General features: G+C 41.7%; 1 protein-coding gene across 1 annotated transcript; it reads right to left on the bottom strand.

Moving 5' to 3' along the window:
• Window positions 1-704: 704 nt before the first annotated feature.
• On the bottom strand, window positions 705-26,236 carry LOC134655440 (iroquois-class homeodomain protein IRX-5-like). Its single transcript, XM_063510909.1, has 9 exons — window positions 25,731-26,236; window positions 13,200-13,295; window positions 12,117-12,289; window positions 10,377-10,547; window positions 8,716-8,912; window positions 8,571-8,573; window positions 3,255-3,417; window positions 1,456-1,579; window positions 705-821 (listed from the first exon to the last, which is right to left on the bottom strand). Exons 1-8 carry the CDS (start codon window positions 25,879-25,881, stop codon window positions 1,463-1,465), a joined length of 1,071 nt encoding a protein of 356 aa, XP_063366979.1. The 5' UTR covers window positions 25,882-26,236; the 3' UTR covers window positions 705-821; window positions 1,456-1,462.
• Window positions 26,237-26,501: the final 265 nt, after the last annotated feature.

Genomic DNA, 26,501 nt, shown 5'->3' with positions numbered 1-26,501 from the left:
AGTACTATTCTATGGTATAAGGTGGCCAGTTATTAAACAGTGGCCAGTAATTGACGAATTACCCTACGTGACGAATCCAAATGAAATAAAGGGTAGTAATAGAAGGACGTTAAATATATTGCATTATTTAAATGCGCCCCCAATAATAACGACTATCTTTTCTGGCCTCCATTACTACTGAATACATTACGTATTTCACAACTTTAAACCGCGTATAAAGGGATGTACGGACGTAGCAATTTCATGTTACAATCCTCGATCGATATCTGACTCAGACAGATTGGATTGACAATTTAGGGTTTAAAAAATGGCGATTGCGCACTACAGAGCGCGTCCATGAATAGAGGGTATTACTGCAATTCTCTGCCGCCAGAATGCAGCATTAGCACAAACCGTAACCGTAAACTACAGAGTAACTTATATGCTCTGGCACAGCCAATTTGCCAGTAGAAATTGTACCAATGCGATAGTGGTACCGTCTGCATAAAGCTTATAGTTTCCAACCTAATCGTTACGTCTGTATATCGCATAACTGCACACATTTCCAATCCATTACCTACTCGTAATTTGACAAATTTTAATTATACTTTCACTTGTCACTAATACAATTTAGCAACAATGCGTTTAGAGTCATAATATCACTAATTATAATAGTGAAAACACTCGGTTTGAAAAATCGATAGGTAATATATTTCTATCGAGTGTTTGTAGCGGGGCGGGGATAGGTGAAATAGTACTTATGTTAATAGCCAGGAGGTACAATTCCGTTTAGCGGCACTGCGCTCGCCGCCGCTGGGTAGCGGCGATGTGTTTCACGTTTTCTGTAACCAAAAAGATTGTTATTAGAATATATATACAGATTTTTATTATACACAAGGAATACCTTAAAAAATTTAAACAATACCATGTCGTACGGTAACTCAGCCAATGATATATGTATATTAACTTACATTTATAGACGGGTCTAACGCGAAATGTATTCAATTACCTTTATTTACCGACGTTTCGACACAGGTTTCACTGGTCGTGGTCGCGGCTAACTGATGTCCCAGAATGCAGTTAGCCGCGACCACGACCAGTGAAACCTGTGTCGAAACGTCGGTAAATAAAGGTAATTGAATACATTTCGCGTTAGACCCGTCTATAAATGTGAGTTAATATGTGTTCAAAACGCGAAAGTTTAAAATATTATAATGATATATGTAATTCTATAGATAAGTACAGAAAGTTGTAATTGGTGGGTTGTATCTCATTGGTGGAATAGCACGTGGTTTGGATTGTTTACAATTTTTGAATGTGCTAATTATTAGCATCTAATGGAATAGACTCTACAGGCTTGAGACCAAGGCCCTTCCTATATTAGATGGTGTACCCAAATCACTGTGCACTATGCAATTCGAACCAAAATAATTTAGACTCTAAAGTAAATGAAATAAGGTGTAAATTGCAATGTACCCGCGCACTAGACAGGCACCTCTTCTTGCTCTTTCTCGCGTTGGCGGACCGCGACGGCTGTCTCAACCAGCAGATAGAGACACTTGAACTTGTCTCGCTCGCCCTCTGAAGAGCTGGGGACCACCTGGAAGGAAAGTGACTTATTGTAACTTGACATTCACTATGTAAAGTAAAAAAGCGGCCAAGTGCGAGTCGGACTCGCGTTCCAAGGGTTCCGTACATTAAGTCCGACTCACGCTTGACTGCACATTTCTAATAGGTTTTCTTGTCATCTATAGGTTTCAAAATTTTAGACCCAGTAGTTTCGGAGATAAAGGGGGGGGGGAATAATCGCGCGCAGGGGGCGCGCAGTTGGGACGGATGTGTATATTTCAGTTGGCTCGCGCGGCCGCATACATGGATAATGAAAAGTGTTGTACTTTAATTAAATTATACGGCACTAAACAGTTTCTATGGAACAGTAAATGTAGTGATTATTGCAACAGATCATTTTTCTATTTGGCTATACTTCGTTCCGAATAATTAATTTTTGTGATATAATGTGGTCGATCGTCGGATCGCCTGCCGCGCTATAGTTCAAGATGGTGCTTAAATTGGCTAGCGAGCCAAAATACAGGTTTGCCGCGGTCGAACAATGCTCGCGCGGTCGCCGCGCGTAATCGAGACGCGGCTTAACAGTAGAGTCTGTTTAAGGTAACTCTGCACCGTGTTTGATAGATTGTGTGTCTGAGTGTGGACGTGTTATCATAAATATCAAATATCTATGAAATTATGACGTTTAAAATATACTTCCACACTATATGCTATCAAACACCGTGCAGAGTTGAGTAGACGGACTACACAACTTTTTCGCATATTTGCGTGAAAGTGGTACTTTCCGCGTCTGTGTGGATTTGTGGATCCTTAGTTTTATAAATAAGTTTTTGGCAAAAATTTATATAAATTCATATTTAACTCATGTCACTATATGTCTGTGTGCTTGTGTTTGTATGTGTATTTCATGTTATGTCACTCATGTGACAGGCACTCATCAGCCTCGAGGAGGATCAGTGTAAGTAACGCCTCGACCTCGAAACGCACGCTCCGAACGTACGTACACGTTTGACATGAATTAGGTATACTTGGTCAACCAGATCTTGACAGTAGAAAAAGGCGGCAAATTTGAAAAATGTAGGCGCGAAGGGATATCGTCCCATAGAAAATTTGAATAGGCTACATGACTAATTTTCATTTATGGTATCAATCGATCGGGTTTGTTTTTAGGATCAAATCTCTATATGGGACCCATTGCATTAAAGTAACACAAAAGTCAGAAATTGTAGTCAAAGGCCGACAGTCGCACTTCACTCGTGAAACGCCCTATACAAAACGGCCAGGGGCCGTGACGTCATCGCCCATCTTGTAGTATGGACAAAACAAGAAAATTGCGTTTTTGTCGGTGAAATATTGCGTTTATGTATATAGTTGCTATACAATATTTTTTTGGGTGAAATGTAAGGAATCGAATGGTACCCTTACTTTTATCGTTTTTGGAAGTTAAAAAAAACTTAAATTTTGAAACTTTCAGGTCCTGTATTTTTGTAATTTCTCAATATTTTATTTGAATATCCACATTATTGTGATAAATTGCTCGTTTGCTATCTATTTTACTTGATTTTGTTATAAAATCCAACATGTGTCATCATCCCTATTTCGCGCCTTTTTTCACTGACAAGATTTGGTTGACCAGCTATAAAACAAATGTTTGGCATTCGTCGTCAGCGCCGAGCGTGTCTCCGTGGTACCCGTGTAAGTGTTACCTGCAGCCTGCGCGTGCGCAGCGGGTGCGGCAGCTGCGGCAGGTGCGCGAGCTGCGGGTGCCAGCCCCCCGGCCCCGCCCCCGCACCCGTCCCGCTCGCACGCGCCGCCTCCGCCGCCTGCTCCTCCTCTTCTGACGTCGTCACGGTCACTACCGCTGCAGTTCTGTGAACGAATACGGAATATTACATCGAGTCGAGTGTGCACGTACTACAACAAAACCAATGATATAATATAACCATAGATAGGTTATACTCATAGTTGAGGAGCACAAAAAATACTTCCATATTTATTTCTGTGCCTATGAAGAAATCTGTTATTTTTGATAAATTTTCTCATTCCATCCATCTTTGTCACACTCGTTGTTAAACATAAGGTCGACCCTTTCTCTTTCGGTGTGCGGAAGCTCGTTAGCACGTGCACATTCCTCGCTTGTCCAGCCGCGAATAAAGGAAACTTGTCCAATTTGTCACAAGTTCAGCGCTTCAATTTTGGAACGCCTATAACCTATCTTGAGTTATAAATCATTGAACAAAACGAGTATCTTGGAGCGGCTCGTTCTGTGGAACATAGTCCACTCAAGTTCAGTCATAGAGAAAAAAAAAATAGAGTGCTCACTCCATACATCAGTTTTGGTACCAAAAAGACTATTAATTTCGGTGTCTACATCTAGCATCGAGTAGCGGAACTATCAGTACTGCTACTTGACAATAGATGTAGCACCGACCGGAAAGTCTTATGTTGTTGAATAGTCTTTTTGGTGCCAAAACTGATGCATGGAGTGAGCGCTCTTGTCTTACTATATTTCTCTATGGTTCAGTATAGTGTGAGCTACGCCTTACCCTCACATGTGTATACCGATACTATACAGGGTATTGCCTATTACAGGAGAAAGAACTTAAACTGTACTCCTCAAACTGACCAACATTTGTTTAGCGACTTTTAAATATAACTTATGTTTTGATGTTTTTTTTTTAAGTTTGTTCTAAGACGCAATGTATTGCAAATTTTGTTGTTTACAGCGTGACAGGCAACGTCAAAGACACTGATTACAGCGTACATTGAAAATAATATTTCATTTGTATGAAAAAGATAAAATCTAAAGATTCCATCATTTTTAAAAGTTTTTAATCAAAAGTTATATCCTTTGAGGAATACAATATTTGTTTTAATTATTTGCTCGTGTTACAGGAAACACCCGGTATAAGCTCTTACATAATGATTTTTTTTAATAGCCCGTTTCAGTGTCCCACTGCTGGGAAAAGTCCCCTCCCCTTAATCTCCACAGCTCCCGTTGTTGTGCTATTTCCGGCCAGTTACTGATGAAGGCGTCTAAGTCGTCTCGCCATCTCTGTCTGGGACATTATAAACAGAATAAAACTATATTCAGTACGTCCGAGTTCTCCTTTACACCACACCTCACATGGCGACCATGCCAGGATTCAAACTACCTGGAAACATTCACAAAGTATCAATACAGTAAAACCCGCTTAATACGATTTCCCGCATAATACGCCATTTTACGACGGTCCCTGCAACTTTAGGCCTGTTTTCATACATTATTTCACGGTTAATACGACTCGCGTCCCGTTTAATACGCCATCTAAAATTATATATTACTTATCCGTCCCGTTACGCACCATCTGCACGTTTGTGTTTTTGACATAACCGTCGTATTGTTATGCAATACGCCGTTAGCCAACATTTTTTGTGTTTATTACCTACAGTTTTTTGTTTTGTCTAATATATTTTGTCGGGTCCTTATCGGCGTAAGAATGCGATGCCATCTGCTTGACCGTTATGGACCACGGAGTGCAAGCTATCGCTCTCAGATTTATTTTCAGGCAGTTATTAGTTACTTTACTCCACGACTTTCTACTTGAGCCTAATATCGTTAGTGTTCCTAGATTACCTGCCTACACTTAGATTTCATTCGCTCATTATCACCGTTATAATAGTTTTTTTGTTCACGCTTAATACGATTTCTCGTTTAAGACGCTCTTTTTGTTAGGTCCCCTCAGAATCGTCTTAAGCGGGTTCTACTGTAATTCAATAAGGCAACTTACCCCCTAGTAGCAGGGTGAGCGTCCTCGGGCCCGTACCGTATGACGCTCTGCCACACTGAAGGGTCGTATTTGACCTCCTCCTCGCTAACGGCGGACGACGAATATCCTTCCTCTCCCAATTCACCGTCGCTACGGTACACGAGAAGTCCGTCGCCTTCGACTTACGTCAAGCTCACACTAATAATCAACTATGAGTAAACACTTTATAAGAGGACTCACCCTCTAGTAGCCGGGTGAGCGTCCTCGGGCCCGTACCGTATGACGCTCTGCCACACTGAAGGGTCGTATTTGACCTCCTCCTCGCTAACGGCGGACGACGAATATCCTTCCTCTCCCAATTCACCGTCGCTACGGTATACGAGAAGTCCGTCGCCTTCGACTTACGTCCAATGATTTATAACTCAAGATAGGTTATAGGCGTTCCAAAATTGAAGCGCTTAACTTGTGACAAATCGGACAAGTTTCCTTTAGTCGCGGCTGGACAAACGAGGAATGTGCACGTGCTAACGAGCTCCCGCACACCGACAGAGAAAGGGTCGACCTTATGTTTAACAACAAGTGTGACAAAGATGGATGGAATGAGAAAATTAATCAAAAATAACAGATTTCTTCGTAGGCACAGAAATAAATATGGAAGTATTTTTTGTGCTCCTCAAGTGTGAGTATAACCTATCTATGGTTATATAATATCATTGCTTACGTCAAGCTCACACTAATAGTCAACTATGAGTAAACACTTTATTGGCAAGGTGCGAAGTCGGTGGAGGGGGAAGTGGCGCTGATCGTCACAAACACAGGTAATCTTATGGAATGTCCGCCATTAGTACTAGCGGCAGCCGCTTGAACTAATTTTACTCCATAAAATTTAACGTAGAAAGTCCGCCAAAATGAGGGCAGCACCAGTCGTGCACCTAGCGAATAAGAGGACTCACCCTCTAGTAGCCGGGTGAGCGTCCTCGGGCCCGTACCGTATGACGCTCTGCCACACTGAAGGGTCGTATTTGACCTCCTCCTCGCTAACGGCGGACGACGAGTATCCCTCCTCGCCCAGTTCACCGTCGCTACGGTACACGAGAAGTCCGTCGCCTTCGACTTACGTCAAGCTCACACTAATAGTCAACTATGAGTAAACACTTTATAAGAGGACTCACCCTCTAGTGGCCGGGTGAGCGTCCTCGGGCCCGTACCGTATGACGCTCTGCCACACTGAAGGGTCGTATTTGACCTCCTCCTCGCTAACGGCGGACGACGAGTATCCCTCTTCGCCCAGTTCACCGTCGCTACGGTACACGAGAAGTCCGTCGCCCTCGACTTACGTCCAATGATTTATAACTCAAGATAGGTTATAGGCGTTCCAAAATTGAAGCGCTTAACTTGTGACAAATTGGACAAGTTTCCTTTAGTCGCGGCTGGACAAACGAGGAATGTGCACGTGCTAACGAGCTCCCGCACACCGACAGAGAAAGGGTCGACCTTATGTTTAACAACAAGTGTGACAAAGATGGATGGAATTAGAAAATTAATCAAAATTAACAGATTTATACGTAGGCACAGAAATAAATATGGAATTATTTTTTGTGCTCCTCAAGTGTGAGTATAACCTATCTATGGTTATATAATATCATTGCTTACGTCAAGCTCACACTAATAGTCAACTATGAGTAAACACTTTATTGGCAAGGTGCGAAGTCGGTGGAGGGGGAAGTGGCGCTGATCGTCACAAACACAGGTAATCTTATGGAATGTCCGCCATTAGTACTAGCGGCAGCCGCTTGAACTAATTTTACTCCATAAAATTTAACGTAGAAAGTCCGCCAAAATGAGGGCAGCACCAGTCGTGCACCTAGCGAATAAGAGGACTCACCCTCTAGTAGCCGGGTGAGCGTCCTCGGGCCCGTACCGTATGACGCTCTGCCACACTGAAGGGTCGTATTTGACCTCCTCCTCGCTAACGGCGGACGACGAGTATCCCTCCTCGCCCAGTTCACCGTCGCTACGGTACACGAGAAGTCCGTCGCCTTCGACTTACGTCAAGCTCACACTAATAGTCAACTATGAGTAAACACTTTATAAGAGGACTCACCCTCTAGTGGCCGGGTGAGCGTCCTCGGGCCCGTACCGTATGACGCTCTGCCACACTGAAGGGTCGTATTTGACCTCCTCCTCGCTAACGGCGGACGACGAGTATCCCTCCTCTCCCAGTTCACCGTCGCTACGGTACACGAGAAGTCCGTCGCCTTCGACTTACGTCAAGCTCACACTAATAGTCAACTATGAGTAAACACTTTATAAGACGACTCACCCTCTAGTGGCCGGGTGAGCGTCCTCGGGCCCGTACCGTATGACGCTCTGCCACACTGAAGGGTCGTATTTGACCTCCTCCTCGCTAACGGCGGACGACGAGTATCCCTCTTCGCCCAGTTCACCGTCGCTACGGTACACGAGAAGTCCGTCGCCTTCGACTTACGTCAAGCTCGTACTAAAAATCAACTATGAGTAAACACTTTATAAGAGGACTCACCCTCTAGTGGCCGGGTGAGCGTCCTCGGGCCCGTACCGTATGACGCTCTGCCACACTGAAGGGTCGTATTTGACCTCCTCCTCGCTAACGGCGGACGACGAGTATCCCTCCTCGCCCAGTTCACCGTCGCTACGGTACACGAGAAGTCCGTCGCCTTCGACTTACGTCAAGCTCACACTAATAGTCAACTATGAGTAAACACTTTATAAGAGGACTCACCCTCTAGTGGCCGGGTGAGCGTCCTCGGGCCCGTACCGTATGACGCTCTGCCACACTGAAGGGTCGTATTTGACCTCCTCCTCGCTAACGGCGGACGACGAATATCCTTCCTCTCCCAATTCACCGTCGCTACGGTACACGAGAAGTCCGTCGCCTTCGACTTACGTCAAGCTCACACTAATAGTCAACTATGAGTAAACACTTTATAAGAGGACTCACCCTCTAGTGGCCGGGTGAGCGTCCTCGGGCCCGTACCGTATGACGCTCTGCCACACTGAAGGGTCGTATTTGACCTCCTCCTCGCTAACGGCGGACGACGAATATCCTTCCTCTCCCAATTCACCGTCGCTACGGTACACGAGAAGTCCGTCGCCTTCGACTTACGTCAAGCTCACACTAATAATCAACTATGAGTAAACACTTTATAAGAGGACTCACCCTCTAGTGGCCGGGTGAGCGTCCTCGGGCCCGTACCGTATGACGCTCTGCCACACTGAAGGGTCGTATTTGACCTCCTCCTCGCTAACGGCGGACGACGAGTATCCCTCCTCGCCCAGTTCACCGTCGCTACGGTACACGAGAAGTCCGTCGCCTTCGACTTACGTCAAGCTCACACTAATAATCAACTATGAGTAAACACTTTATAAGAGGACTCACCCTCTAGTGGCCGGGTGAGCGTCCTCGGGCCCGTACCGTATGACGCTCTGCCACACTGAAGGGTCGTATTTGACCTCCTCCTCGCTAACGGCGGACGACGAGTATCCCTCTTCGCCCAGTTCACCGTCGCTACGGTACACGAGAAGTCCGTCGCCTTCGACGTACTCCCCTTCGCGGCGGTCACCCTCGTTCTGTATCTGTGAAAAAAAAAAAATATTCGTCATTTCCGTACAGTTAACGGTACTTTGTGTACTTATAGGGTCTAAATTAGAGATGCACCGGATATCCGGTTACTATCCGGTATCCGGCCTATCCGGCCGTTATTTTAGTATCCGGCCGGATACCGGATAGTAAAATTAACACATATTGGGGTAAAAAATGGAATCTAAAAAACAGTCACGGTCATAATGCTAGCGACACAGTAGATAGAAATGAATACGTAACCAATGTCACACAATACACTTATTTGTTTACACAAAAATACGCGCGCGCACTTGTAACTATAAACGAACTTACTACGTAATGACATGATAAAACTTAAAACTCGTTACGATCCTAGAAATGTGTCCGCGCGAACGTTCACTACCTGCAAAACTCAAAATATAGATATAGTTCCGCCGGCCGAATATCCCGCGGCCGGATACCGGATATTCGGCCAGTGTCCAGGCCGGATATCCGGTATCCGGCCAAACAACTATCCGTTGCATCTCTAGTCTAAATAGTAAAAATTCAGGAAATTTTAATTTGTTGAATTGCTGGAACTATTTATTTCATTAGTTACCATACCTCTAGTCTAACTGTGACGGGATGTGACATCTAGATGCAAATAACAAATAAAATCAATTACTCAACAAACAATGAGTACAGTACGCTCTTGTTCTTACAAAGTCGCGTCAAGAGCATTATGAACATCTGGCCCGCTTAGCAACTTCTGCTGCCCAGAGGCCTGCAGATTGGATCAGTGTCAGATAAGTCGAATCATTACCTGCAAGTCTTATGGAACGGAATTAGGTCTAGCCAGCCTAGTTCTATTCAGATACGCAGGATCTCCCTGGTGTCTCCATAGAATAACTGCAGCCTGCAGCTGTTACACCATTTAGGGTTCTAGCTAAATTGGACATTCCATAGCGCAAGTATCGAACAACCAATTTAGCTAGGACCCTTAATGGCGTAACAATCCCGTGTGGTACTATAAGTCTTATCAGTAAACATTGCAGATGTAATTACCAGGGATGTTGCGAACATCCGCATCCGCATCCGCAACCGCGGAACTTCCGCATTATTTTCAACATCCGCATCCGCATCCGCATAAAATTGATGCGGAGCTTATGCGGATGCGGATGTCGAACAAGTCGGTACAGGAACGTCTTTACGGCGGCGTAAGTGCTAGGTAATTTCGTCATTACCTATAACGAAATCGTCTAGATCCAGAAAAGTCGGCCAAGTACTGTTTATTAAATATAACGCACCTATATTCTTGCTCAAATACTAAACGTTTAGTTTTTTTTAAATAAAAAAATACTAAAAATGTAATATTTGACGTTTTCTAAGTACCTAATCTTGACATCCGCATCCGCGGATGTGAGCCTTTAAATATCCGCATCTGCATCCGCATCCGCGGATGTCAAAAAATCTGCATCCGCAACATCCCTGGTAATTACCTCCAGTTCGACAGTGTCCCAAGCGACCTGTTGCCCAGAGGAGCCGGCAGTGGGCGTTCCTGGCTGTTTCTTGCCGCGACGTGATATGGTGTAGTGGAGCGGGTCGTGGCCCTCGCGTCTTATCATCTCTGGCAGGATGCGGCGGCGGGCGTTTATAAACCAGTTGCATACCTGACAAGAAAGAAACATGAGAATAAAGGTTTGTTTTAAAGATTAAAGGGATTCTCAATGGTCTGTAAAACTTTGCTTTATCCTGGATAATGCACTTAAATACCTCTTTCAAGTTTAACAATAAAAATTGGGGAAACTGCCTGATGGTAATCGATCTCCTGTTGATGCTAATTCAGTACATATTGTGTACATCAGCATTACGTTTCAATAAATCACAAAACAGACAGTGGGGTTTCCACGGAGCATGACGTATGAAATCGCTAATAAAAGTGAACTCTAGTACTGGTGAATAAAACTCAAAATATCATGACCAAATATATTTAGATGCGAGGTCTGCAAGGTAACTTACAATTTCTATTCGAATTTTAAGCAATTAACGCTACAAATTTAAGCTAGCCAGCAATTTCCGAACTAAAGTTTTTCAATAGAAAGCACATAGGTTGATTTCCCCGATTTAGGCGGCCAAAATTATTTTATGGTGTAAATCATGTCTAAATAAGATAAAAAATACGGAAAAATGTTTTCCTTAAATAGACTTTATATTATCTTAATTAAATAAAAATCTGCGAAGAAATTCAAAGGTGTATGTGAAGTCCCCAATCCGCATTGGGCTAGCGTGGGGACTATAGCCCGAGCCCTCTCGCGCATGAGAGGAGGCCTGTGCCCAGCAGTGGGACGTATATAGGCTCAATTTATTATTATTATTTATTATTATAAATAAAAAAAATAAAAAAACATTAAAAAATTAATATAAAAATTATAAAAAAAATATATTAAAAATGTAAATTTAATCTGACATGCATTTAAAATACTTATAATAAATAAAACTAAAAAAGCGTCTATATTTTCTTAAAATAATCGTAATAATATTGTACAAAACAACAAGAACAAAACAACAAATTACATTTAGGTATCTACATGCCTACATAAAAATAAACAAAATGCGTTAATTATAAGGTTAATAGAGGAACAACAAAACAATACAACTAAAGATACTTAAACATTTTCATTTTCTTTACTTTTAAAACATTCCTGATTCGGCATAGGTATATGGTTCGGCAGACATCAAAAGTTCGATTGTCTCCGGCAGAAAGGCTTTGCGTGAGGATGAAGTTTGTTGCATTGGTCTCGTACAACGAATGAATGGATCTGATGTCAGTAAAAGCCTATTATGTACATCTAAATTACACTGCTCCCTCGAAAATTTCCTCGCAAAGTTTAGCCGGTACGCCCTGAAATGTTTACTGCGGGCTTCTGCCGGAGATCATAGAGATAGCAAGGCAGTGCGCGTTGAATCTTCCGTTGGTCGTATTAGTAGTACAGCAACTACTTTGACGTGGTGTTTTGACATTATTAGTCACTAGCGACCCGCCCCGGCTTCGCACGGGTTAACAAATTATACATAAACCTTCCTCTTGAATCACTCTATCTATTAAAAAAAAACACATCAAAATCCGTTGCGTAGTTTTAAAGATCTAAGCCGACATAAGGACATACAGACAGCGGGAAGCGACTTTGTTTTATACTATGTAGTGAAGTCGGGAGTCTCACAAACAACATTAAACTTACTTGAAGAACAGTGAGATTGGCTTCTTGACTGAGAGTAAGTTTCTCCGCGTCGCTCGGGTACGCGTTGTATCTGTGATCGTAGAGCCATCGCTTTAATATCTTGACGGAGTGCTTGGGCAGGTTGCCGCGACGCTTGCGAATCGAGACGATGCCGGGCGGCGGGCCGGGTTGACCTGGACAAACAAATTATATGTTTTTCATTGTACGTACGGTAATAGAACTTTCTGGTCAAAATTACTAGTAGTTCGACTCGAACAAGACCTCGAAGCTTGAGACATGCATTTAAATCCCTCTAACTCCAGCCTCCAGATCTATCCTTTTAATGTTCGAACTTAAAAATTGTATTTATATGAGCATCGTTCCTTCCTGTTTTCATAAACATTGGTGGTTAAAAATTAGATACTCAAGATATCGTCCAATAACCACGTCACTTACAAATATGAAAAGTGCACCTCCTCACTTTTCTCGGCCCTCTCTCTTCCTTGTCGTATCCTCATAGCTGAGGGACGTCACGACTGTGGACACACTTCAGCAGTGCTCTCCAAGCCACTCTATCTCGGGCCCAGTGCATGCTGACCTGCATTGTGTTTCTCGGCCCTACTGGCATGAAAGTGTCAGTTGTCCCATTCTAGGGCACTGGAACTTATAGTCGAGATCAGGGATGTTGCGGATGCCGATTTTTTGACATCCGCGGATGCGGATTTTTAAAGGCTCACATCCGCGGATGCGGAAGTCAAGATAGGTACATAAAAAACGCCAAATATTACATTTTAGTAATTTTTATTTCAAAAAACCGGCCAAGTGCGAGTCGGACTCGCGTTCCAAGGGTTCCGTACATTAAGTCCGACTCACGCTTGACTGCTAATTTCTAATAGGTTTATTGGCTAATGACTAAATTACCTAGCAGTCTAGCACTTACGCCGATGCTAAGACGTTCCTGTACCGATCTGTTCCACATCCGCATTAAATCCGCTTCGATTTTATGCGGATGCGGATGTTGAAAATAATGCGGAAGTTCCGCGGTTGCGGATATTCGCAACATCCCTGGTCGAAATCTCAGATGAAACCAGTGTGTGTTCTTACCTAGGACAACGCTGGCGCGACGCGAGCGGTCGGCCTCGCCGTCGGTGCCGCTCTCGTTGTCGTCTGTGGATGATGTGGAGGGGAAACGGTCGCGAGCTGCAACAAAACAATCATACATTCGTTTATTTTGTACTAGCGAGTCTAGCGACCCGCCCCGGCTTGGCACGGGCACAGAATAAATAATAGTACTAAGTACAGAAGACTCACTCTCTAACAAAACGCGTCTGTTACGATCAGCACAGATATGGCCGCTAGGTGGCCACAGCGCCACGCGCGGCTTATGGCTTTCCCCATAATTGGGGCGGAACGGATGTACTTTTAGCTACCTGTAGCAAAGCGACGAAATCGCGGAGTGAGACACGCCTGGCACGGGTTAACAAATTATACATAAATCTTCCTCTTGAATCACTCTATCTATTTAAAAAAAACGCATCGAAATCCGTTGCGTAGTTTTATAGATCTAAGCATACATACAGACAGACAAAAGAAGACAGCGAGAAGCGACTTCGTTTTATACTATGTATTAGTGATGTTGTTTTTTTATCATCAAAACTCTCCTACTAGAGAGTTAGGGGTATAACCACAACTACAACTCTTGCCCGGCGTAGATTGGACCATTTGAATTTCTTCTTAGATTAGGTATATGTACCGGGAACAGACAGATGTAAAGAAAATGGTAAAACTATAAGGATAACTTGTTGACTACGTAACCTGAATAAGCGCGTACGAATACGTTATAAATGTGATGATAGTAAATCGCCAAATGCTCCAAAATAGGCCGATACAAATAGATTTAAGAATGGCGATGGGATGGCCGAGGAAATCGGTTCTATTAGCGTCAAGGTAAATTTCTGTTTATTTATAACTTACATGTATATGTCGGCGGCAGATCGTAAAATCGGGCATATCGAGATATTCCTAGGCATATCATGAAACGCCGCCATTTCATGATCTGACTAAGATTAACCCAGGCGTATCACGATCTGCCTTATAAAAGAGGCGGCAGATCGGTCAGACCAATGTATTCGTTGATATTCCTAGCTTCATACCGGGCGCATCGTAAAATAATTGACGAGATATTCCTAGGCATATCATGAAACGCCGCCATTTCATGATCTGACTAAAATTAACTCAGGCATATCACGATCTGTCTTATAAAAGATTCGGCAGATCGATGGGAGCAATGTATTCGTCGAATTCCTAGCTTCATTCATACCCGATCGCATCGTAAAATAAATTGCATTTTTTGCCACTGGTGGCGCTGCATTCTATATGGCGCTGCGTCCGAGTCCAGTGTTGCCAGATCGTACCTTTTAATACAAGTTTACGTTCCTTTTGAGCCTTGAGGTTTGCTCGATATGGCTGGTGGTCGCTAGGCAGATCATGAAATGCCGGCGTTTCATGATCTGCCTAGGAATATCACCCATTGAGGTTTGCACGATATGGCTGATGGTCGCGCTAGGCAGATCATGAAATGCCCGCGTTTCATGATCTGCCTAGGAATATCCCCCCTTGAGGTTTGCACGATATGGCTGGTGGTCGCTAGGCAGATCATGAAATGCCGGCGTTTCATGATCTGCCTAGGAATATCACCCCTTGAGGTTTGCACGATATGGCTGGTCGTCGCTAGGCAGATCATGAAATGCCGGCGTTTCATGATCTGCCTAGGAATATCATCCCTTGAGGTTTGCACGATATGGCTGGTGGTCGCGCTAGGCAGATCATGAAATGCCGGCGTTTCATGATCTGCCTAGGAATATCACCCCTTGAGGTTTGCACGATATGGCTGGTCGTCGCTAGGCAGATCATGAAATGCCGGCGTTTCATGATCTGTCTAGGAATATCACCCATTGAGGTTTGCACGATATGGCTGGTCGTCGCTAGGCAGATCATGAAATGCCGGCGTTTCATGATCTGCCTAGGAATATCACCCATTGAGGTTTGCACGATATGGCTGGTGGTCGCTAGGCAGATCATGAAATGCCGGCGTTTCATGATCTGCCTAGGAATATCACCCCTTGAGTTTGCACGATATGGCTGATGGTCGCGCTAGGCAGATCATGAAATGCCGGCGTTTCATGATATGCTTAGGAATATCACACCCTACTTATTTGATATGCCTAAACGTCGCTAGGCAAATCGTCAAACGTTGATGTTTGAACGATATGGCTGGTAGTCGCTAGTCAGATCATGAAATGGCGGCGTTTCATGGTATGCCTAGGAATATCTCGATATGGCCGATTTTACGATCTGCCTCCGACATATACACCAATCAATCATATTTTTTACTACATGGTTCCTGTGGTTTGTAAATAGATTTTACGAGTGTGCCGACCTATTTTATCATTGCGTTTGTGTCATTGAAAGCATCATCTCTTGCTGTGTTATATCAATGGATGTATCATTTTGAATATTTTGCCCGGTTTGCTACGCACACAGCCCTAAGGTGTTTGCGAAGTATCTTGATTGGTTTTCTGAACTATAACCGCAAAAATCGAAGTTCGCAAATTGCGGGCATTTTTTTGCTGTCACTCTAATTAAGTAATTACGCCTTCATTAGAGTAAAAGAGAAAGATCCCCGAAATTTGCGAATTTCGGTTTTCGCGATAGCCCCTCTGGTTGCCCTGGTCATGGATTTTAATTGGTGTAGGTACTACGTACAACTGAAATTGTGAACTATGTTACGTAGAACAAATGTCTTTTGTCAAATAATATTAGTTTTAGGAACAACTTAAATCAAGATTTAAATGCCACCAGGGTCTTTAATTTTTGAGACATTTAGGGTTTAAGCTGTTTTGGTTGTTCAATACTCACGCTATGAAATGTCCAATGTAAAGAAAATGGCTTAACGAAAGCCCGTGACTGTACGTACAGTCAGCAGCAGAAGTTGCTAAGCGGCCAAGGTGTTCAAAATTATCTTGATTCGCTCTTATTCTCTTAATAATAAAGTCGCGTCAAAGATCATTTTAAACAACTCGCCCGCTTAGCAACTATTGCTGCTGACTGTACGTGTCCGGTTTTCCGAACCTTATCCAACCGGATCAGGCTCGGACCGGTACGGTACTTGAAATAAATTGTAAAATCGGACACGGGACCTATGTAAATACGAAAACGCTAACAATCCGCTGTAATACAAATACGTGTTTGTTGAATTTGACGCTGTTTGCTTAATACTGTATAATAATATTATCATTGTGTACCTTTCCATGCCGCTTTTTATATTAGGTTTTATACATATAATATGTATTATGTAACAACTTAACAAATCTGTATCTGTGGGTAAAAATATTATCATCGGCTTCAAAAAAAGTTTATTATAATTAAAACAAGATTGCCTTCTAAGGCATGATATCAATATAAAAAAAACCTACTTGATTAAATGAGATTCTATTCTATTCTATTCCATAAACATGAGTAGGTAGGTTTCTAGGTAATATCATGAATTCATGAATTACATGCCCATAACTGTCAGTTTACTGTTTCTAATAATACGAGTTTAGGTATTCAATGGAAAGTAGTTAATAGTAGGTACTTAAATATCGAAGAGCATTAAATTTATGTCGATTAGGGAAATATGTACAGTAAAAACTTGCCGAACAATAAATAGGGATCGGCCAGAGTCCAATTGCAAATCGGCACTTTTTAATACACGAGTACATAGTATATATGACAATACAATTAAATTACTTTGGTATGCAAAATACGTAGATTACGTAGAACATAGTTTTCGTCGTATTACAGCAAAAAAATAAGTCACCAATAAACAACACGTTTCAAGAACTTTATTATTAAATGACGTCCCAATATAGAATAAAGAACGTCCCACGGGTAAAGGTTCTGTCACACAGGCGCGTTTTCCGGGCGGGGCGTGAGCGGAGCGTGCCTGTGTGACGGAACCTTTAAAGTTGGCGCTTACGCTATTATTAGGGTAATTCCGGGGTAGATGGCCATAAGGGAGAGATTGCCCATCCAAATATTTCGTGGTTCTGATGGCTAGATATCGCTAGTTCTTGTTTAGTACGCTTCACGTCATGCTTGGGAGAAAAGATATGGCCAACATTTTGGGGGAAAACTTATAAAAGTACGTAAAATCCTTGTTGATTGTTTTGACTAGTGCAAACATTTCTTAGAGGGTTCATATTTCACATGGTGGTGATACTAGTGTCTTATTCTAATGTTGTTATTTGCTTTTGGTGCAAAGTATACTCTCCATAATTGCTTTGAGTGCGCTGTTGGCTGGTATTAGGTGGCCTAAAGGGGTCTTGAGAAGAAAAGGGACTTTGGGAATGAAAATGAAAAATAAATTATACTCAAATGAAGAGTTATGTTATGGCTATCTCTCCTGTAATGGTATAATCATCACTCCCGGATAATCTATTGATGATTGCATACTTTTACAGGATGACTTAAAAAGGTTAGATCTTTACTGCGCCAAAAACTGTCTTGACCTCAATATCGAAAAGTGTTGCTCTATTTCATTCTTTCGCAAGCGTAACCCAATTCTTTTTGATTACCAGATTAAGAACAAAAAACTGAATAGGGTTACCGAAGTAAGAGATCTTGGTGTTTACATAGACAGCAAAAGCCAGCTCACTTCTCATATTGACAAAATTACGTCTAAGGCATATAGAATGTTAGGTTTTATTTTCCGGCAAAGTAAAAATTTTAGTGATCCTCGAACCGTTATTTTACTTTATAATGCCTTTGTCAGGTCGCATTTAGAATTCGCATCGGTCGTTTGGAATCCTCAATATTCGGTGCACAATAATGCCATCGAAAAAATTCTAAATAAATTTATTAAATGGATGAAATATAGGTTTAAATTGTTTAATGGTGATAACATGGTAAGTCTCCAGCTGCGCTGGGAGCAAAAAGATCAAATTTTTCTGTTTAAATTATTAAACCATCTAATCGAGTCGCAATATCTTATTAGCAATATTTCATATAGATGTCCTAATTCCCGAACTAGATCAAAAGCTTTATTTGCCATTCCATTCTGTCGTACTAGGTACTTCAAAAACTCATATCTTGCTAGAGCATCCTCAATGTATAACTCTAAATATTCCAATTTTGATGTGTTCAATATGAAGCTGGGTAAATTTCTCACTTCAATAAAAAAATAACATAAACCCTAACTCAGTAATAATTACAACGATGTACCTAACAAACTAACATTAGCATAGGATGTACATCTATTTTTTTTTCCTTTCTTTCTCTTCTCTTCTCGATTTAACTAACAAGTTTAGTTAAAATAATACAGTATTTAAAATGAAACAATAATGTAGTTCAATAACTTTCAGTTTGCTTGATTGCTTTGGATAATACGTTTTGTATTTTTTGTAATGAAATGAAATGATTTATTAATAGCAATAGTTACATGTCATATACCATTTTTGGTATTATACATAATTTATACATAAATTTATTGAGTACACGTTCGCAACACTGACTTATATTAGAATAGGTAAGTTAAAGAACTCTTCATAACTATAAAATAAGTGAGTCGCGAGCCAAATTTTTAATTTATTCTTAAAGCCCGCGGTGGTAGCTGCTTTTCTAATACTATCGGGCAAGCGATTGTACACGCTAGGTCCCAAAATATGTGTCAATTTCGCTGATTTGGCGAGTCGGTGTGTCTCGACTACCAGCCTATTTTTATGTCTGTTACTGCGGAGGCTGTACCTGTCGTTAGTACCTTTACATTTGAACCTGGCAATATTTTCTAGCGTGAACACTGCTATCTGATGTATGAACAGACATGGGAGGGGAAGGATCTTAATATCCCGAAAGAGGTCACGCGCGGGGGCATCCGCTGCCTTGCCGGCCATAGCGCGGACAGCTCTTTTTTGCATGGCGAATACGCGTTTCCAGTCAGCTGCGCGGCCCCACAGTTCCACGCCGTATGTCAGAAGCGAGTGCACTGTGGCAAAGTAGCACTCTCGTACCGCAGGTCTTCCGGCGGTGTGCGTAAGCCTCCGCAGCGCGAAGCACGCGCGCCCCAGCTTGTCGCACAGCTCGTCGATATGCGCTTCCCATGTTAAAGCGTTGTCCAACTGAAACCCGAGGAGACGTGTGCAGGTCACCACTGAGTCTGTATTCTATTAAGTACTTCCCTTTGAGCATATCTGCTCTAATTTACTAGTGGAAACTGTTTTGGCTTGTGTTTTATTAATATTAATTCATATTGTGTAAGATTGAAAGCTGTTTGTTTCCCAAAAAAAAAATACCTCGGTAGAGATGGCCAATTGTAAAAAAAATTTGAAACGTTTTTACAAGCTGTTCGCAATAGACATATTTTTTTGTTTCTTTCATTTTCGAAAGTCAATTAATCAAAGTTTATGAAGAAGTAAATATTTCTTTAATTACATGTAAACTGATTTTTTTATCGAGTCCTAAAAAAAGCCGGCCAAGTGCGAGTCGGACTCGCGCACGGAGGGTTCCGCACCATCAACAAAAAATAGAGCAAAACAAGCAAAAAAAAGCGGCCAAGTGCGAGTCGGACTCGCCCATGAAGGGTTCCGTATTTAGGCGATTTATGACGTATAAAAAAAACTACTTACTAGATCTCGTTCAAACCAATTTTCGGTGGAAGTTTACATGGTAATGTACATCATATATTTTTTTTAGTTTTATCATTCTCTTATTTTAGAAGTTACAGGGGGGGGGGACACACATTTTACCACTTTGGAAGTGTCTCTCGCACAAACTATTCAGTTTAGAAAAAAATGATATTAGAAACCTCAATATCATTTTTGAAGACCTATCCATAGATACCCCACACGTATGGGTTTGATGAAAAAAAAAATTTTTTGATTTTCAGTTCGAAGTATGGGGAACCCCAAAAATTTATTGTTTTTTTTTCTATTTTTGTGTGAAAATCTTAATGCGGTTCACAGAATACATCTACTTACCAAGTTTCAACAGTATAGTTCTTAGTTTCGGAGAAAAGTGGCTGTGACATACGGACGGACAGACAGACGGACAGACGGACAGACAGACAGACAGACAGACATGACGAATCTATAAGGGTTCCATTTTTTGCCATTTGGCTACGGAACCCTAAAAACTATGGCCAACTACCCCGGAATTGCCCTATATGTGCGGTCACGCGGTGCTATGCGACGTAAGCGCCGGCCACCATAAGGTACCCGTGGAACGTCACACATATTAAAGGGTCCTATCATCCGTTATTGAAGCAAAGCTATCGATATCATGAATTAAAGAAACAAAATAGGCAATGTCTTTAGTCAACGAATACGACACGACAATGGGGTGAATTACGGTTTAATTGTCATATAACGCACGCATGGCAGGCAGCTGTCTAAAATCTACGTTCAAAATTCAACCGAAAATACTCTACGCTACGGTTGTACTAGTAAACTAGTATAACGTGTTAACTATGCACGTCAAAGTTCAAACATACGGCCACAGGTGTCGGGAAATGTGTTTGTCATTGGGCACATTGGGTTCAATTGTGTTGGGTTTGTCGTCCACAATTCGGTTTAGGCGGAGTATGTCACTTTCTTAGGACGTAACTTTCGAGTTAGGTCACTTTCTGAGGACGTCACTTTCTGAGGACGCCACATTCGGAGTTTGTCACTTTCTGAGGACGTCACATTCTGCCGTATGCCGTACAGCTAATTGTAATATATGTGGATTACAATCAATGCTGTTGGTTGATTCCTACACGTCTCCTCTCATCTCTGCCTCAGAGGAAATGCAGCCTTGTGTTGCTGTTAGTACGAGACCACGAGTCTCGATCTAGGCGAAAATACTTGCCGATCGCATAATCACATCTTTTCCTGACCGTTTGATCCCTGATAACACACTACACGCGTTACGAAACTCAGGGTCATATTATATTAACTAGAAAAAGAAAACCAGATGAGTAGTTCCATAACAACTGCCAATCGTTACCCTTTTTCCAAAGGTATAAAGATTATAAAAACCGGCCAAGTGCGAGTCGGAGTCGCGCACGAAGGGTTAAAGGGGTAAAATTGTTATATTTCTTGTCATAGCGGTAACTGAAATACATCATCTGTGAATATTTTAACTGTCTAGCTATCACGGTTCATGAGATACAGCCTGATGACAGACAGACAGACGGACAACGCAGTCTTAGTAATAAGGTCCCTTTGGGTACGGAACCCTAAAAACTACATTACAATGGCCAGTAAAATTTTTAGTACAAATGTGTTTGGTGAATGTAGTCAGCAGCAAAAGCTGCTAAGCGGGCGAGGTGTTCAGATCAAAATGATCTTGATGCGACGTTATTGTTAAGAGAATAAGAGCGTGTCAAGGTAATTTTGAACACCTCGCCCGCTTAGCAACTTCTGCTGTTGACTGTAGATGTCCTTGGCGCCCGTTGCGTCAGCGGTCGTTGCCCGATCGATCGCGCCCCACCCCCGCCTGCTTCCGGGAGCCTTGACATAGAATAATGATGGTGTTTTGTTTTTGTGGACGCAGTTATCCAATACAACGAGTGAGATAGGATGATGGCCGTTATTTGCATTGAGGTATATACAAGAGACGACATCTCGAACAAAATGTTTCCGCACCTCAGAGAAGTGCATGCGAAGCCGAAAATTGTTAATAAAGACGCCACGAGTATTTTTTTGACTCAGTTAAACAACGTTGCATACAATACTTTTTCTACGACCAAACATTTACTTTGAAAACTAAATAATAGTAAATCAACAGTTATTCCATTGCTTACCGGTGAAACGTAATTCCATCCCTTTTATATTATATTTTCTTGTCTTGTGCTATTGTTGCAACTTTTTAACACGCACGAAGGCATTTTTTGATTTTTAATTTTTTTTTTAATTTTTCTGTACATGTGTGGCATCTCGTCAGTGGTCGGTGACGTACTAACAGCAAATAAGTGCATGCACTTCTCTGAGGTGCGGAAACATTTTGTTCGAGATGTCGTCTCTTGTATATACCTCAATGGTAAAAGTCCTGCAAATAGGTATTCACAGCATCTGCCGAGTTGCTTCTCAAAATGCTGAATTCTTTCTAAAATAAAAAAATACGTGTCCATTCATTAGTAATGTAAACGGTACAATCTAACGAGTAGGTTGGGGTAGGTATCTCTCTCCTCAGTTATTAGCCGTAAGACCAAGCTAAACCGTCTATCGTCTCGCTACTCCCAGGTTGACTAGGTGTGAGAGCTCGGCACTCGGTCAACTGGCCCCTCAAGCTCTGAATTAGCAGAGGGGTCAAGAGAACGCGGCCGCATTTTGACAAGCTATTTATACGAGTTGCGACACTTGGACTAAGTGACCGTCCGTAGACTCTAGGTGGTCGTGATAAGGTTTAAGATAAGTTAACAGTGTGGAAGGTGTATCTCAGATCCCAGGTGGGTACCACGTAAATACCGAATAGAAGCGTTGGTGGAAAGCAAGCATTATTCAAGCCGAAGGTCTCAAAGGCACTTTCGTAAAACCTGGTTCCTGCGGAAATTCTTGGGATTGGGTTGCCAAAGCGTCCCCAGGCTACTTTAGGATGCAATCGGGAAAACACGAATTATCCACCGTGAACTGGCTCAATATTGCTTTGGCTGGCAATATTAAGCCAGTAAAGGGTGGCTCAATTAGCAACTTCTGCTGCTGACTGTACAAAGAAATTTTACGTACAAAACTTCTACTCGCTCTATTTTCTTTGTATGTATAGGTAATTTCAGCATGTCGTTTCTAAATGAGAATTCGATTGTATGAAAGCGGTTTTTTTGTCGGACATTAAAGGTTCCGTCACACAGGCGCGTTTTCCGGGCGGGGTGTGAGCGTTATATATGTAAAAGCGGCGCGCCCCGCTCACGCCCCGCCCGGAAAACGCGCCTGTGTGATGGAACCTTTATTTATTTAATCGTATCGTATGGCGACACATACACGTAGGCATAATTATATACAGTTTTTTAGAGTTCCGTACCCAAAGGGTAAAAACGGGAGCCTAATTCTAAAGACCCCGCTGTTAGGGTTCCGTACCTAAAGGGAAAAAAACGGGACCCTATTACTAAGACTCCGCTGTCCGTTTGTCTATCTGTCACCAGGGCTATAACCGCGAAAATCGAAGTTCGAATTGCGGGCATTTTTCTTTGTCACTCTAATAACGCTTTCATTGGAGTAAAAGAGAAAGATGCCCGCAATTTGCAAATTTCGTGTTTCGCGGGTGCCATAGCCGCATAGTGCGGACATAACATAACTTTTCATCTCATTCCAAGGCAAAAGTAACGCGAGTCACTATTTCATTGCATGTTCCATTCATTTATGATGCAAATTTAAGAGTTATTTTATCTCAGGATAAGTGTTATTTTACAACTCATTCATACATAGGTATACTATTGACATTTAAATTTGCATCATCATAATAGGTGAAATAACACGAAACACGTTTGTCCTTGTAAAAGGACGTAAGATTGTTGGAAAAACGTCATTTTGTTCTAATGGGACAGCATAATTCCTATTCCTACATTATTACGCGTATTTGTCAAGAATGGGATGGTTTTAAGGTTCCGTCACACAGACTCGTGTGAGCGCAGCGGGGGCACATATATTTAAAACGCTCACGGCCCGCCCGGAAAACGCGCCTGTGTGACGGACCTAAGGGTTTAGGGTCCCATACCTCAAAAGTCCTTCACCAGTTAATTTACTCGATCGTTCTTAGGTAAACTCAAATGAATGATAAGAATATTTGTGACCTCATTCTATAATCCGTAGATCTAATCAGTCACTGACATGGCTGTCCCCGCCGTGGTAGATTGATAATGATGAGTTGAGTAATTATATGATCTAATCTAACAGATTTAACATATTCCGCGGAACAACAACTACTATACTTCGTTTTTTTTAGCATTAGAAATTTGGTAAACAATCTTGATGTGTTGAAAACATATTTTAAAAATAAGTTACGGTAAATATGTAACAATTATGAATCTAATACGATCTTTTATAGTCTTCTGCTTTCATAAGTAATAGTTATTGATTTTTAAAAAGTGTTTTTCATATAAAAGACATGTCAAAATCGCTTATCTTCTTTCAAGTTCTTTCTAATGCTAAAAAAACGAACTATATAAAATTAAATAAGCAGCAGTTGAGCCAGTTCACATAGAAGACATCTAGCTAGTGTAGTATTTGGCCAAACGGCTGGTTGAGGTCACCAGGGACAAAAGAGCTGGCAGCTTCCTCGCTCAGCGAATAAGCGTTGCAATTCAGCAAGGAAATGCTGCCAGTATGTATGGTAGATATAGATTTTTAGTTTTCCTTTTTTAAGTAGTAGTATTAGTTTTGTAAGTAGTTTTAATTTTATTTAGGTTACTTTATTGTTACATATATACTTGTATAAAAAATGTTTTAGGAGTGTAGGATTAGCATTTTTACACACCACACCTACTTAGGGTAACTTTCTTCAGGTTTGATTAGATTAATTAATTTGCACAAGGTACCTATACCATCAGGTATATTGAAAAATATGGGGTTTCAATTTTTTGTAAAAAAATCTCAACAATATTGTCTTGAAAATACTGTGTTCATTATACATATATAGAATCTGAACGGATTTATTTATTGCAAAGGGAAACAAACAGCATATAATTACATATACAGTTTAACAAATTAAGTAACTGATACCAAAAAAAATTGAGGAAGAAAGAAAAAGTTTAAAAGTTTTGTAGACCGTGTAGACCTATAGTCAAATTCGACATCAAAATATTATAAGATCCAAAAGGAAATTAATTTAAGCTCTAGATAACATATTTAGTATTCATGAATTTATAAAATATCGTTGAATAGTGCCGCACCATGACAAAATAAATAAATTACATAATTCATTAGAAAGTATTTTGTTTGACTTTGTTGTACATACATCGACTAACAGCGCCACCTATCTTGGCGCGTGACTGAACTAAAATACAATGGCAGCCATCTTGTGCTGTGCGGAATCGAATGTCATGTTGCTGTCATTTCGACGTTTTACAAAAGTCATCAGGATTCCGATGACAACAATAAACAAACCAAAAACCTTGGCTAATAAGATTTATTTAAGTACCAGGATGCTTGCAATGCACTAAGACAAACTTGTACAATATTGATCGAACGTAATCAGTAGCCTACGTTGCATCTGGGCGAGCTAAAAATAACCCTGGCACGTGCCAAATAACACTTTACGCTGCCGTATTGTGTTCTACATAGTTTAGAGTAGGAATAACTTGCTTGTTTGTCTATAAATGACCATTCGGCTCAGTTTTCATGCATAAAATAGCTTTCGAAATGTACATAACTAGGTACGTATTGATAATACAAGCAGCTAATGGCGCATTGGCGCCATTTTAGTTTTACGAGATCGGGCGGCGTAGGTGACGTAACAGGTCTAAATTCCCGTGCCAAGGATTAATCGGCAACAGATATGAAGGGATAAATCATTTCTAATGCGATTTTATGCGGATAAAAGCGTTGTTTTCCTATAAATGTCATGTTGACGTATGTCAATTTGACAAGCATGGCCGTAACGTGGCGTCGTTTTTGACCGGCTTACCTCCAGGCGACATTGACTGTTGTCTGTTGGCCGCTCGAGCAGCGTCCCTGATGATCTCCCGGGTCAGCTCCCTAACGTCGCGACGCTGCTGATACGCCATTTCGGGCCGGTCGCGTTGCTCTTGTGCTATGCCGGCCGTAGGAGGTAACATCGTTACACACTCAATCCATCCGAATATTGTTTTTTACACTCAATCACACGTATATCACTAACAAAGTTCACCAACAGTCCAAAAGTCACGAATAACCGATTGGATAACGTTCAAACAAAATAATTCTTCCTTGAACTACGCACAGCAAGCAAAGCAAAACGAACTGAGCGCGACTGTCGTACGGGGGACGGCGGGAAGCCACAGCGCCGCCGCGCCGCTATCCTTATCTGACTTACACGGATTCATATATCGTGCTCGCTCGCACGGCAACGCTTCGGTGACAGTTGGAGTATTAAATGTCAAAACAAAGCGTGGTTGATTATTATTAAAATGTCAAACAGTAAGCAACCGTTTTAGATCTCATGCGCCATCTAGCTTTCTTCCTGCGAACAAATGTAGTCTTTGTGCTGTGAAATGGTGATAATGTTTTATTTAAGATGGCGCGACGAGCAACAAACATTTATTGTAAAGTCTGTTGAAATTAATTCAGAGGGCGCGACCGTACACAACCAAGGGAAACCCCAGAGTAGTAAGCTAAGAAGGCTAGATGAATCCATCCATTTAGGTGTAACCATGGTATAATAATATACTCCGCCTGGTACTCTCTTCCGAGATTCGCG

The sequence above is a fragment of the Cydia amplana genome, chromosome 16 (assembly GCF_948474715.1).
Source record: "Cydia amplana chromosome 16, ilCydAmpl1.1, whole genome shotgun sequence".
Classification (NCBI taxonomy): domain Eukaryota; kingdom Metazoa; phylum Arthropoda; class Insecta; order Lepidoptera; family Tortricidae; genus Cydia; species Cydia amplana.
This window is presented reverse-complemented; position numbering and strand designations above follow the sequence as displayed.

Excerpts from the sequence above, each read along its gene's own strand:
- LOC134655440 (XM_063510909.1), bottom strand. The coding sequence starts at position 25,881 with ATGTTACCTCCTACGGCCGGCATAGCACAAGAGCAACGCGACCGGCCC. Across the intron at positions 13,296-25,730 it reads ACAGTCAATGTCGCCTGGAG|CTCGCGACCGTTTCCCCTCC; the intron begins GTAAGCCGGTCA and ends GTTTTGTTGCAG. Across the intron at positions 12,290-13,199 it reads TCGCGCCAGCGTTGTCCTAG|GTCAACCCGGCCCGCCGCCC; the intron begins GTAAGAACACAC and ends TTGTTTGTCCAG.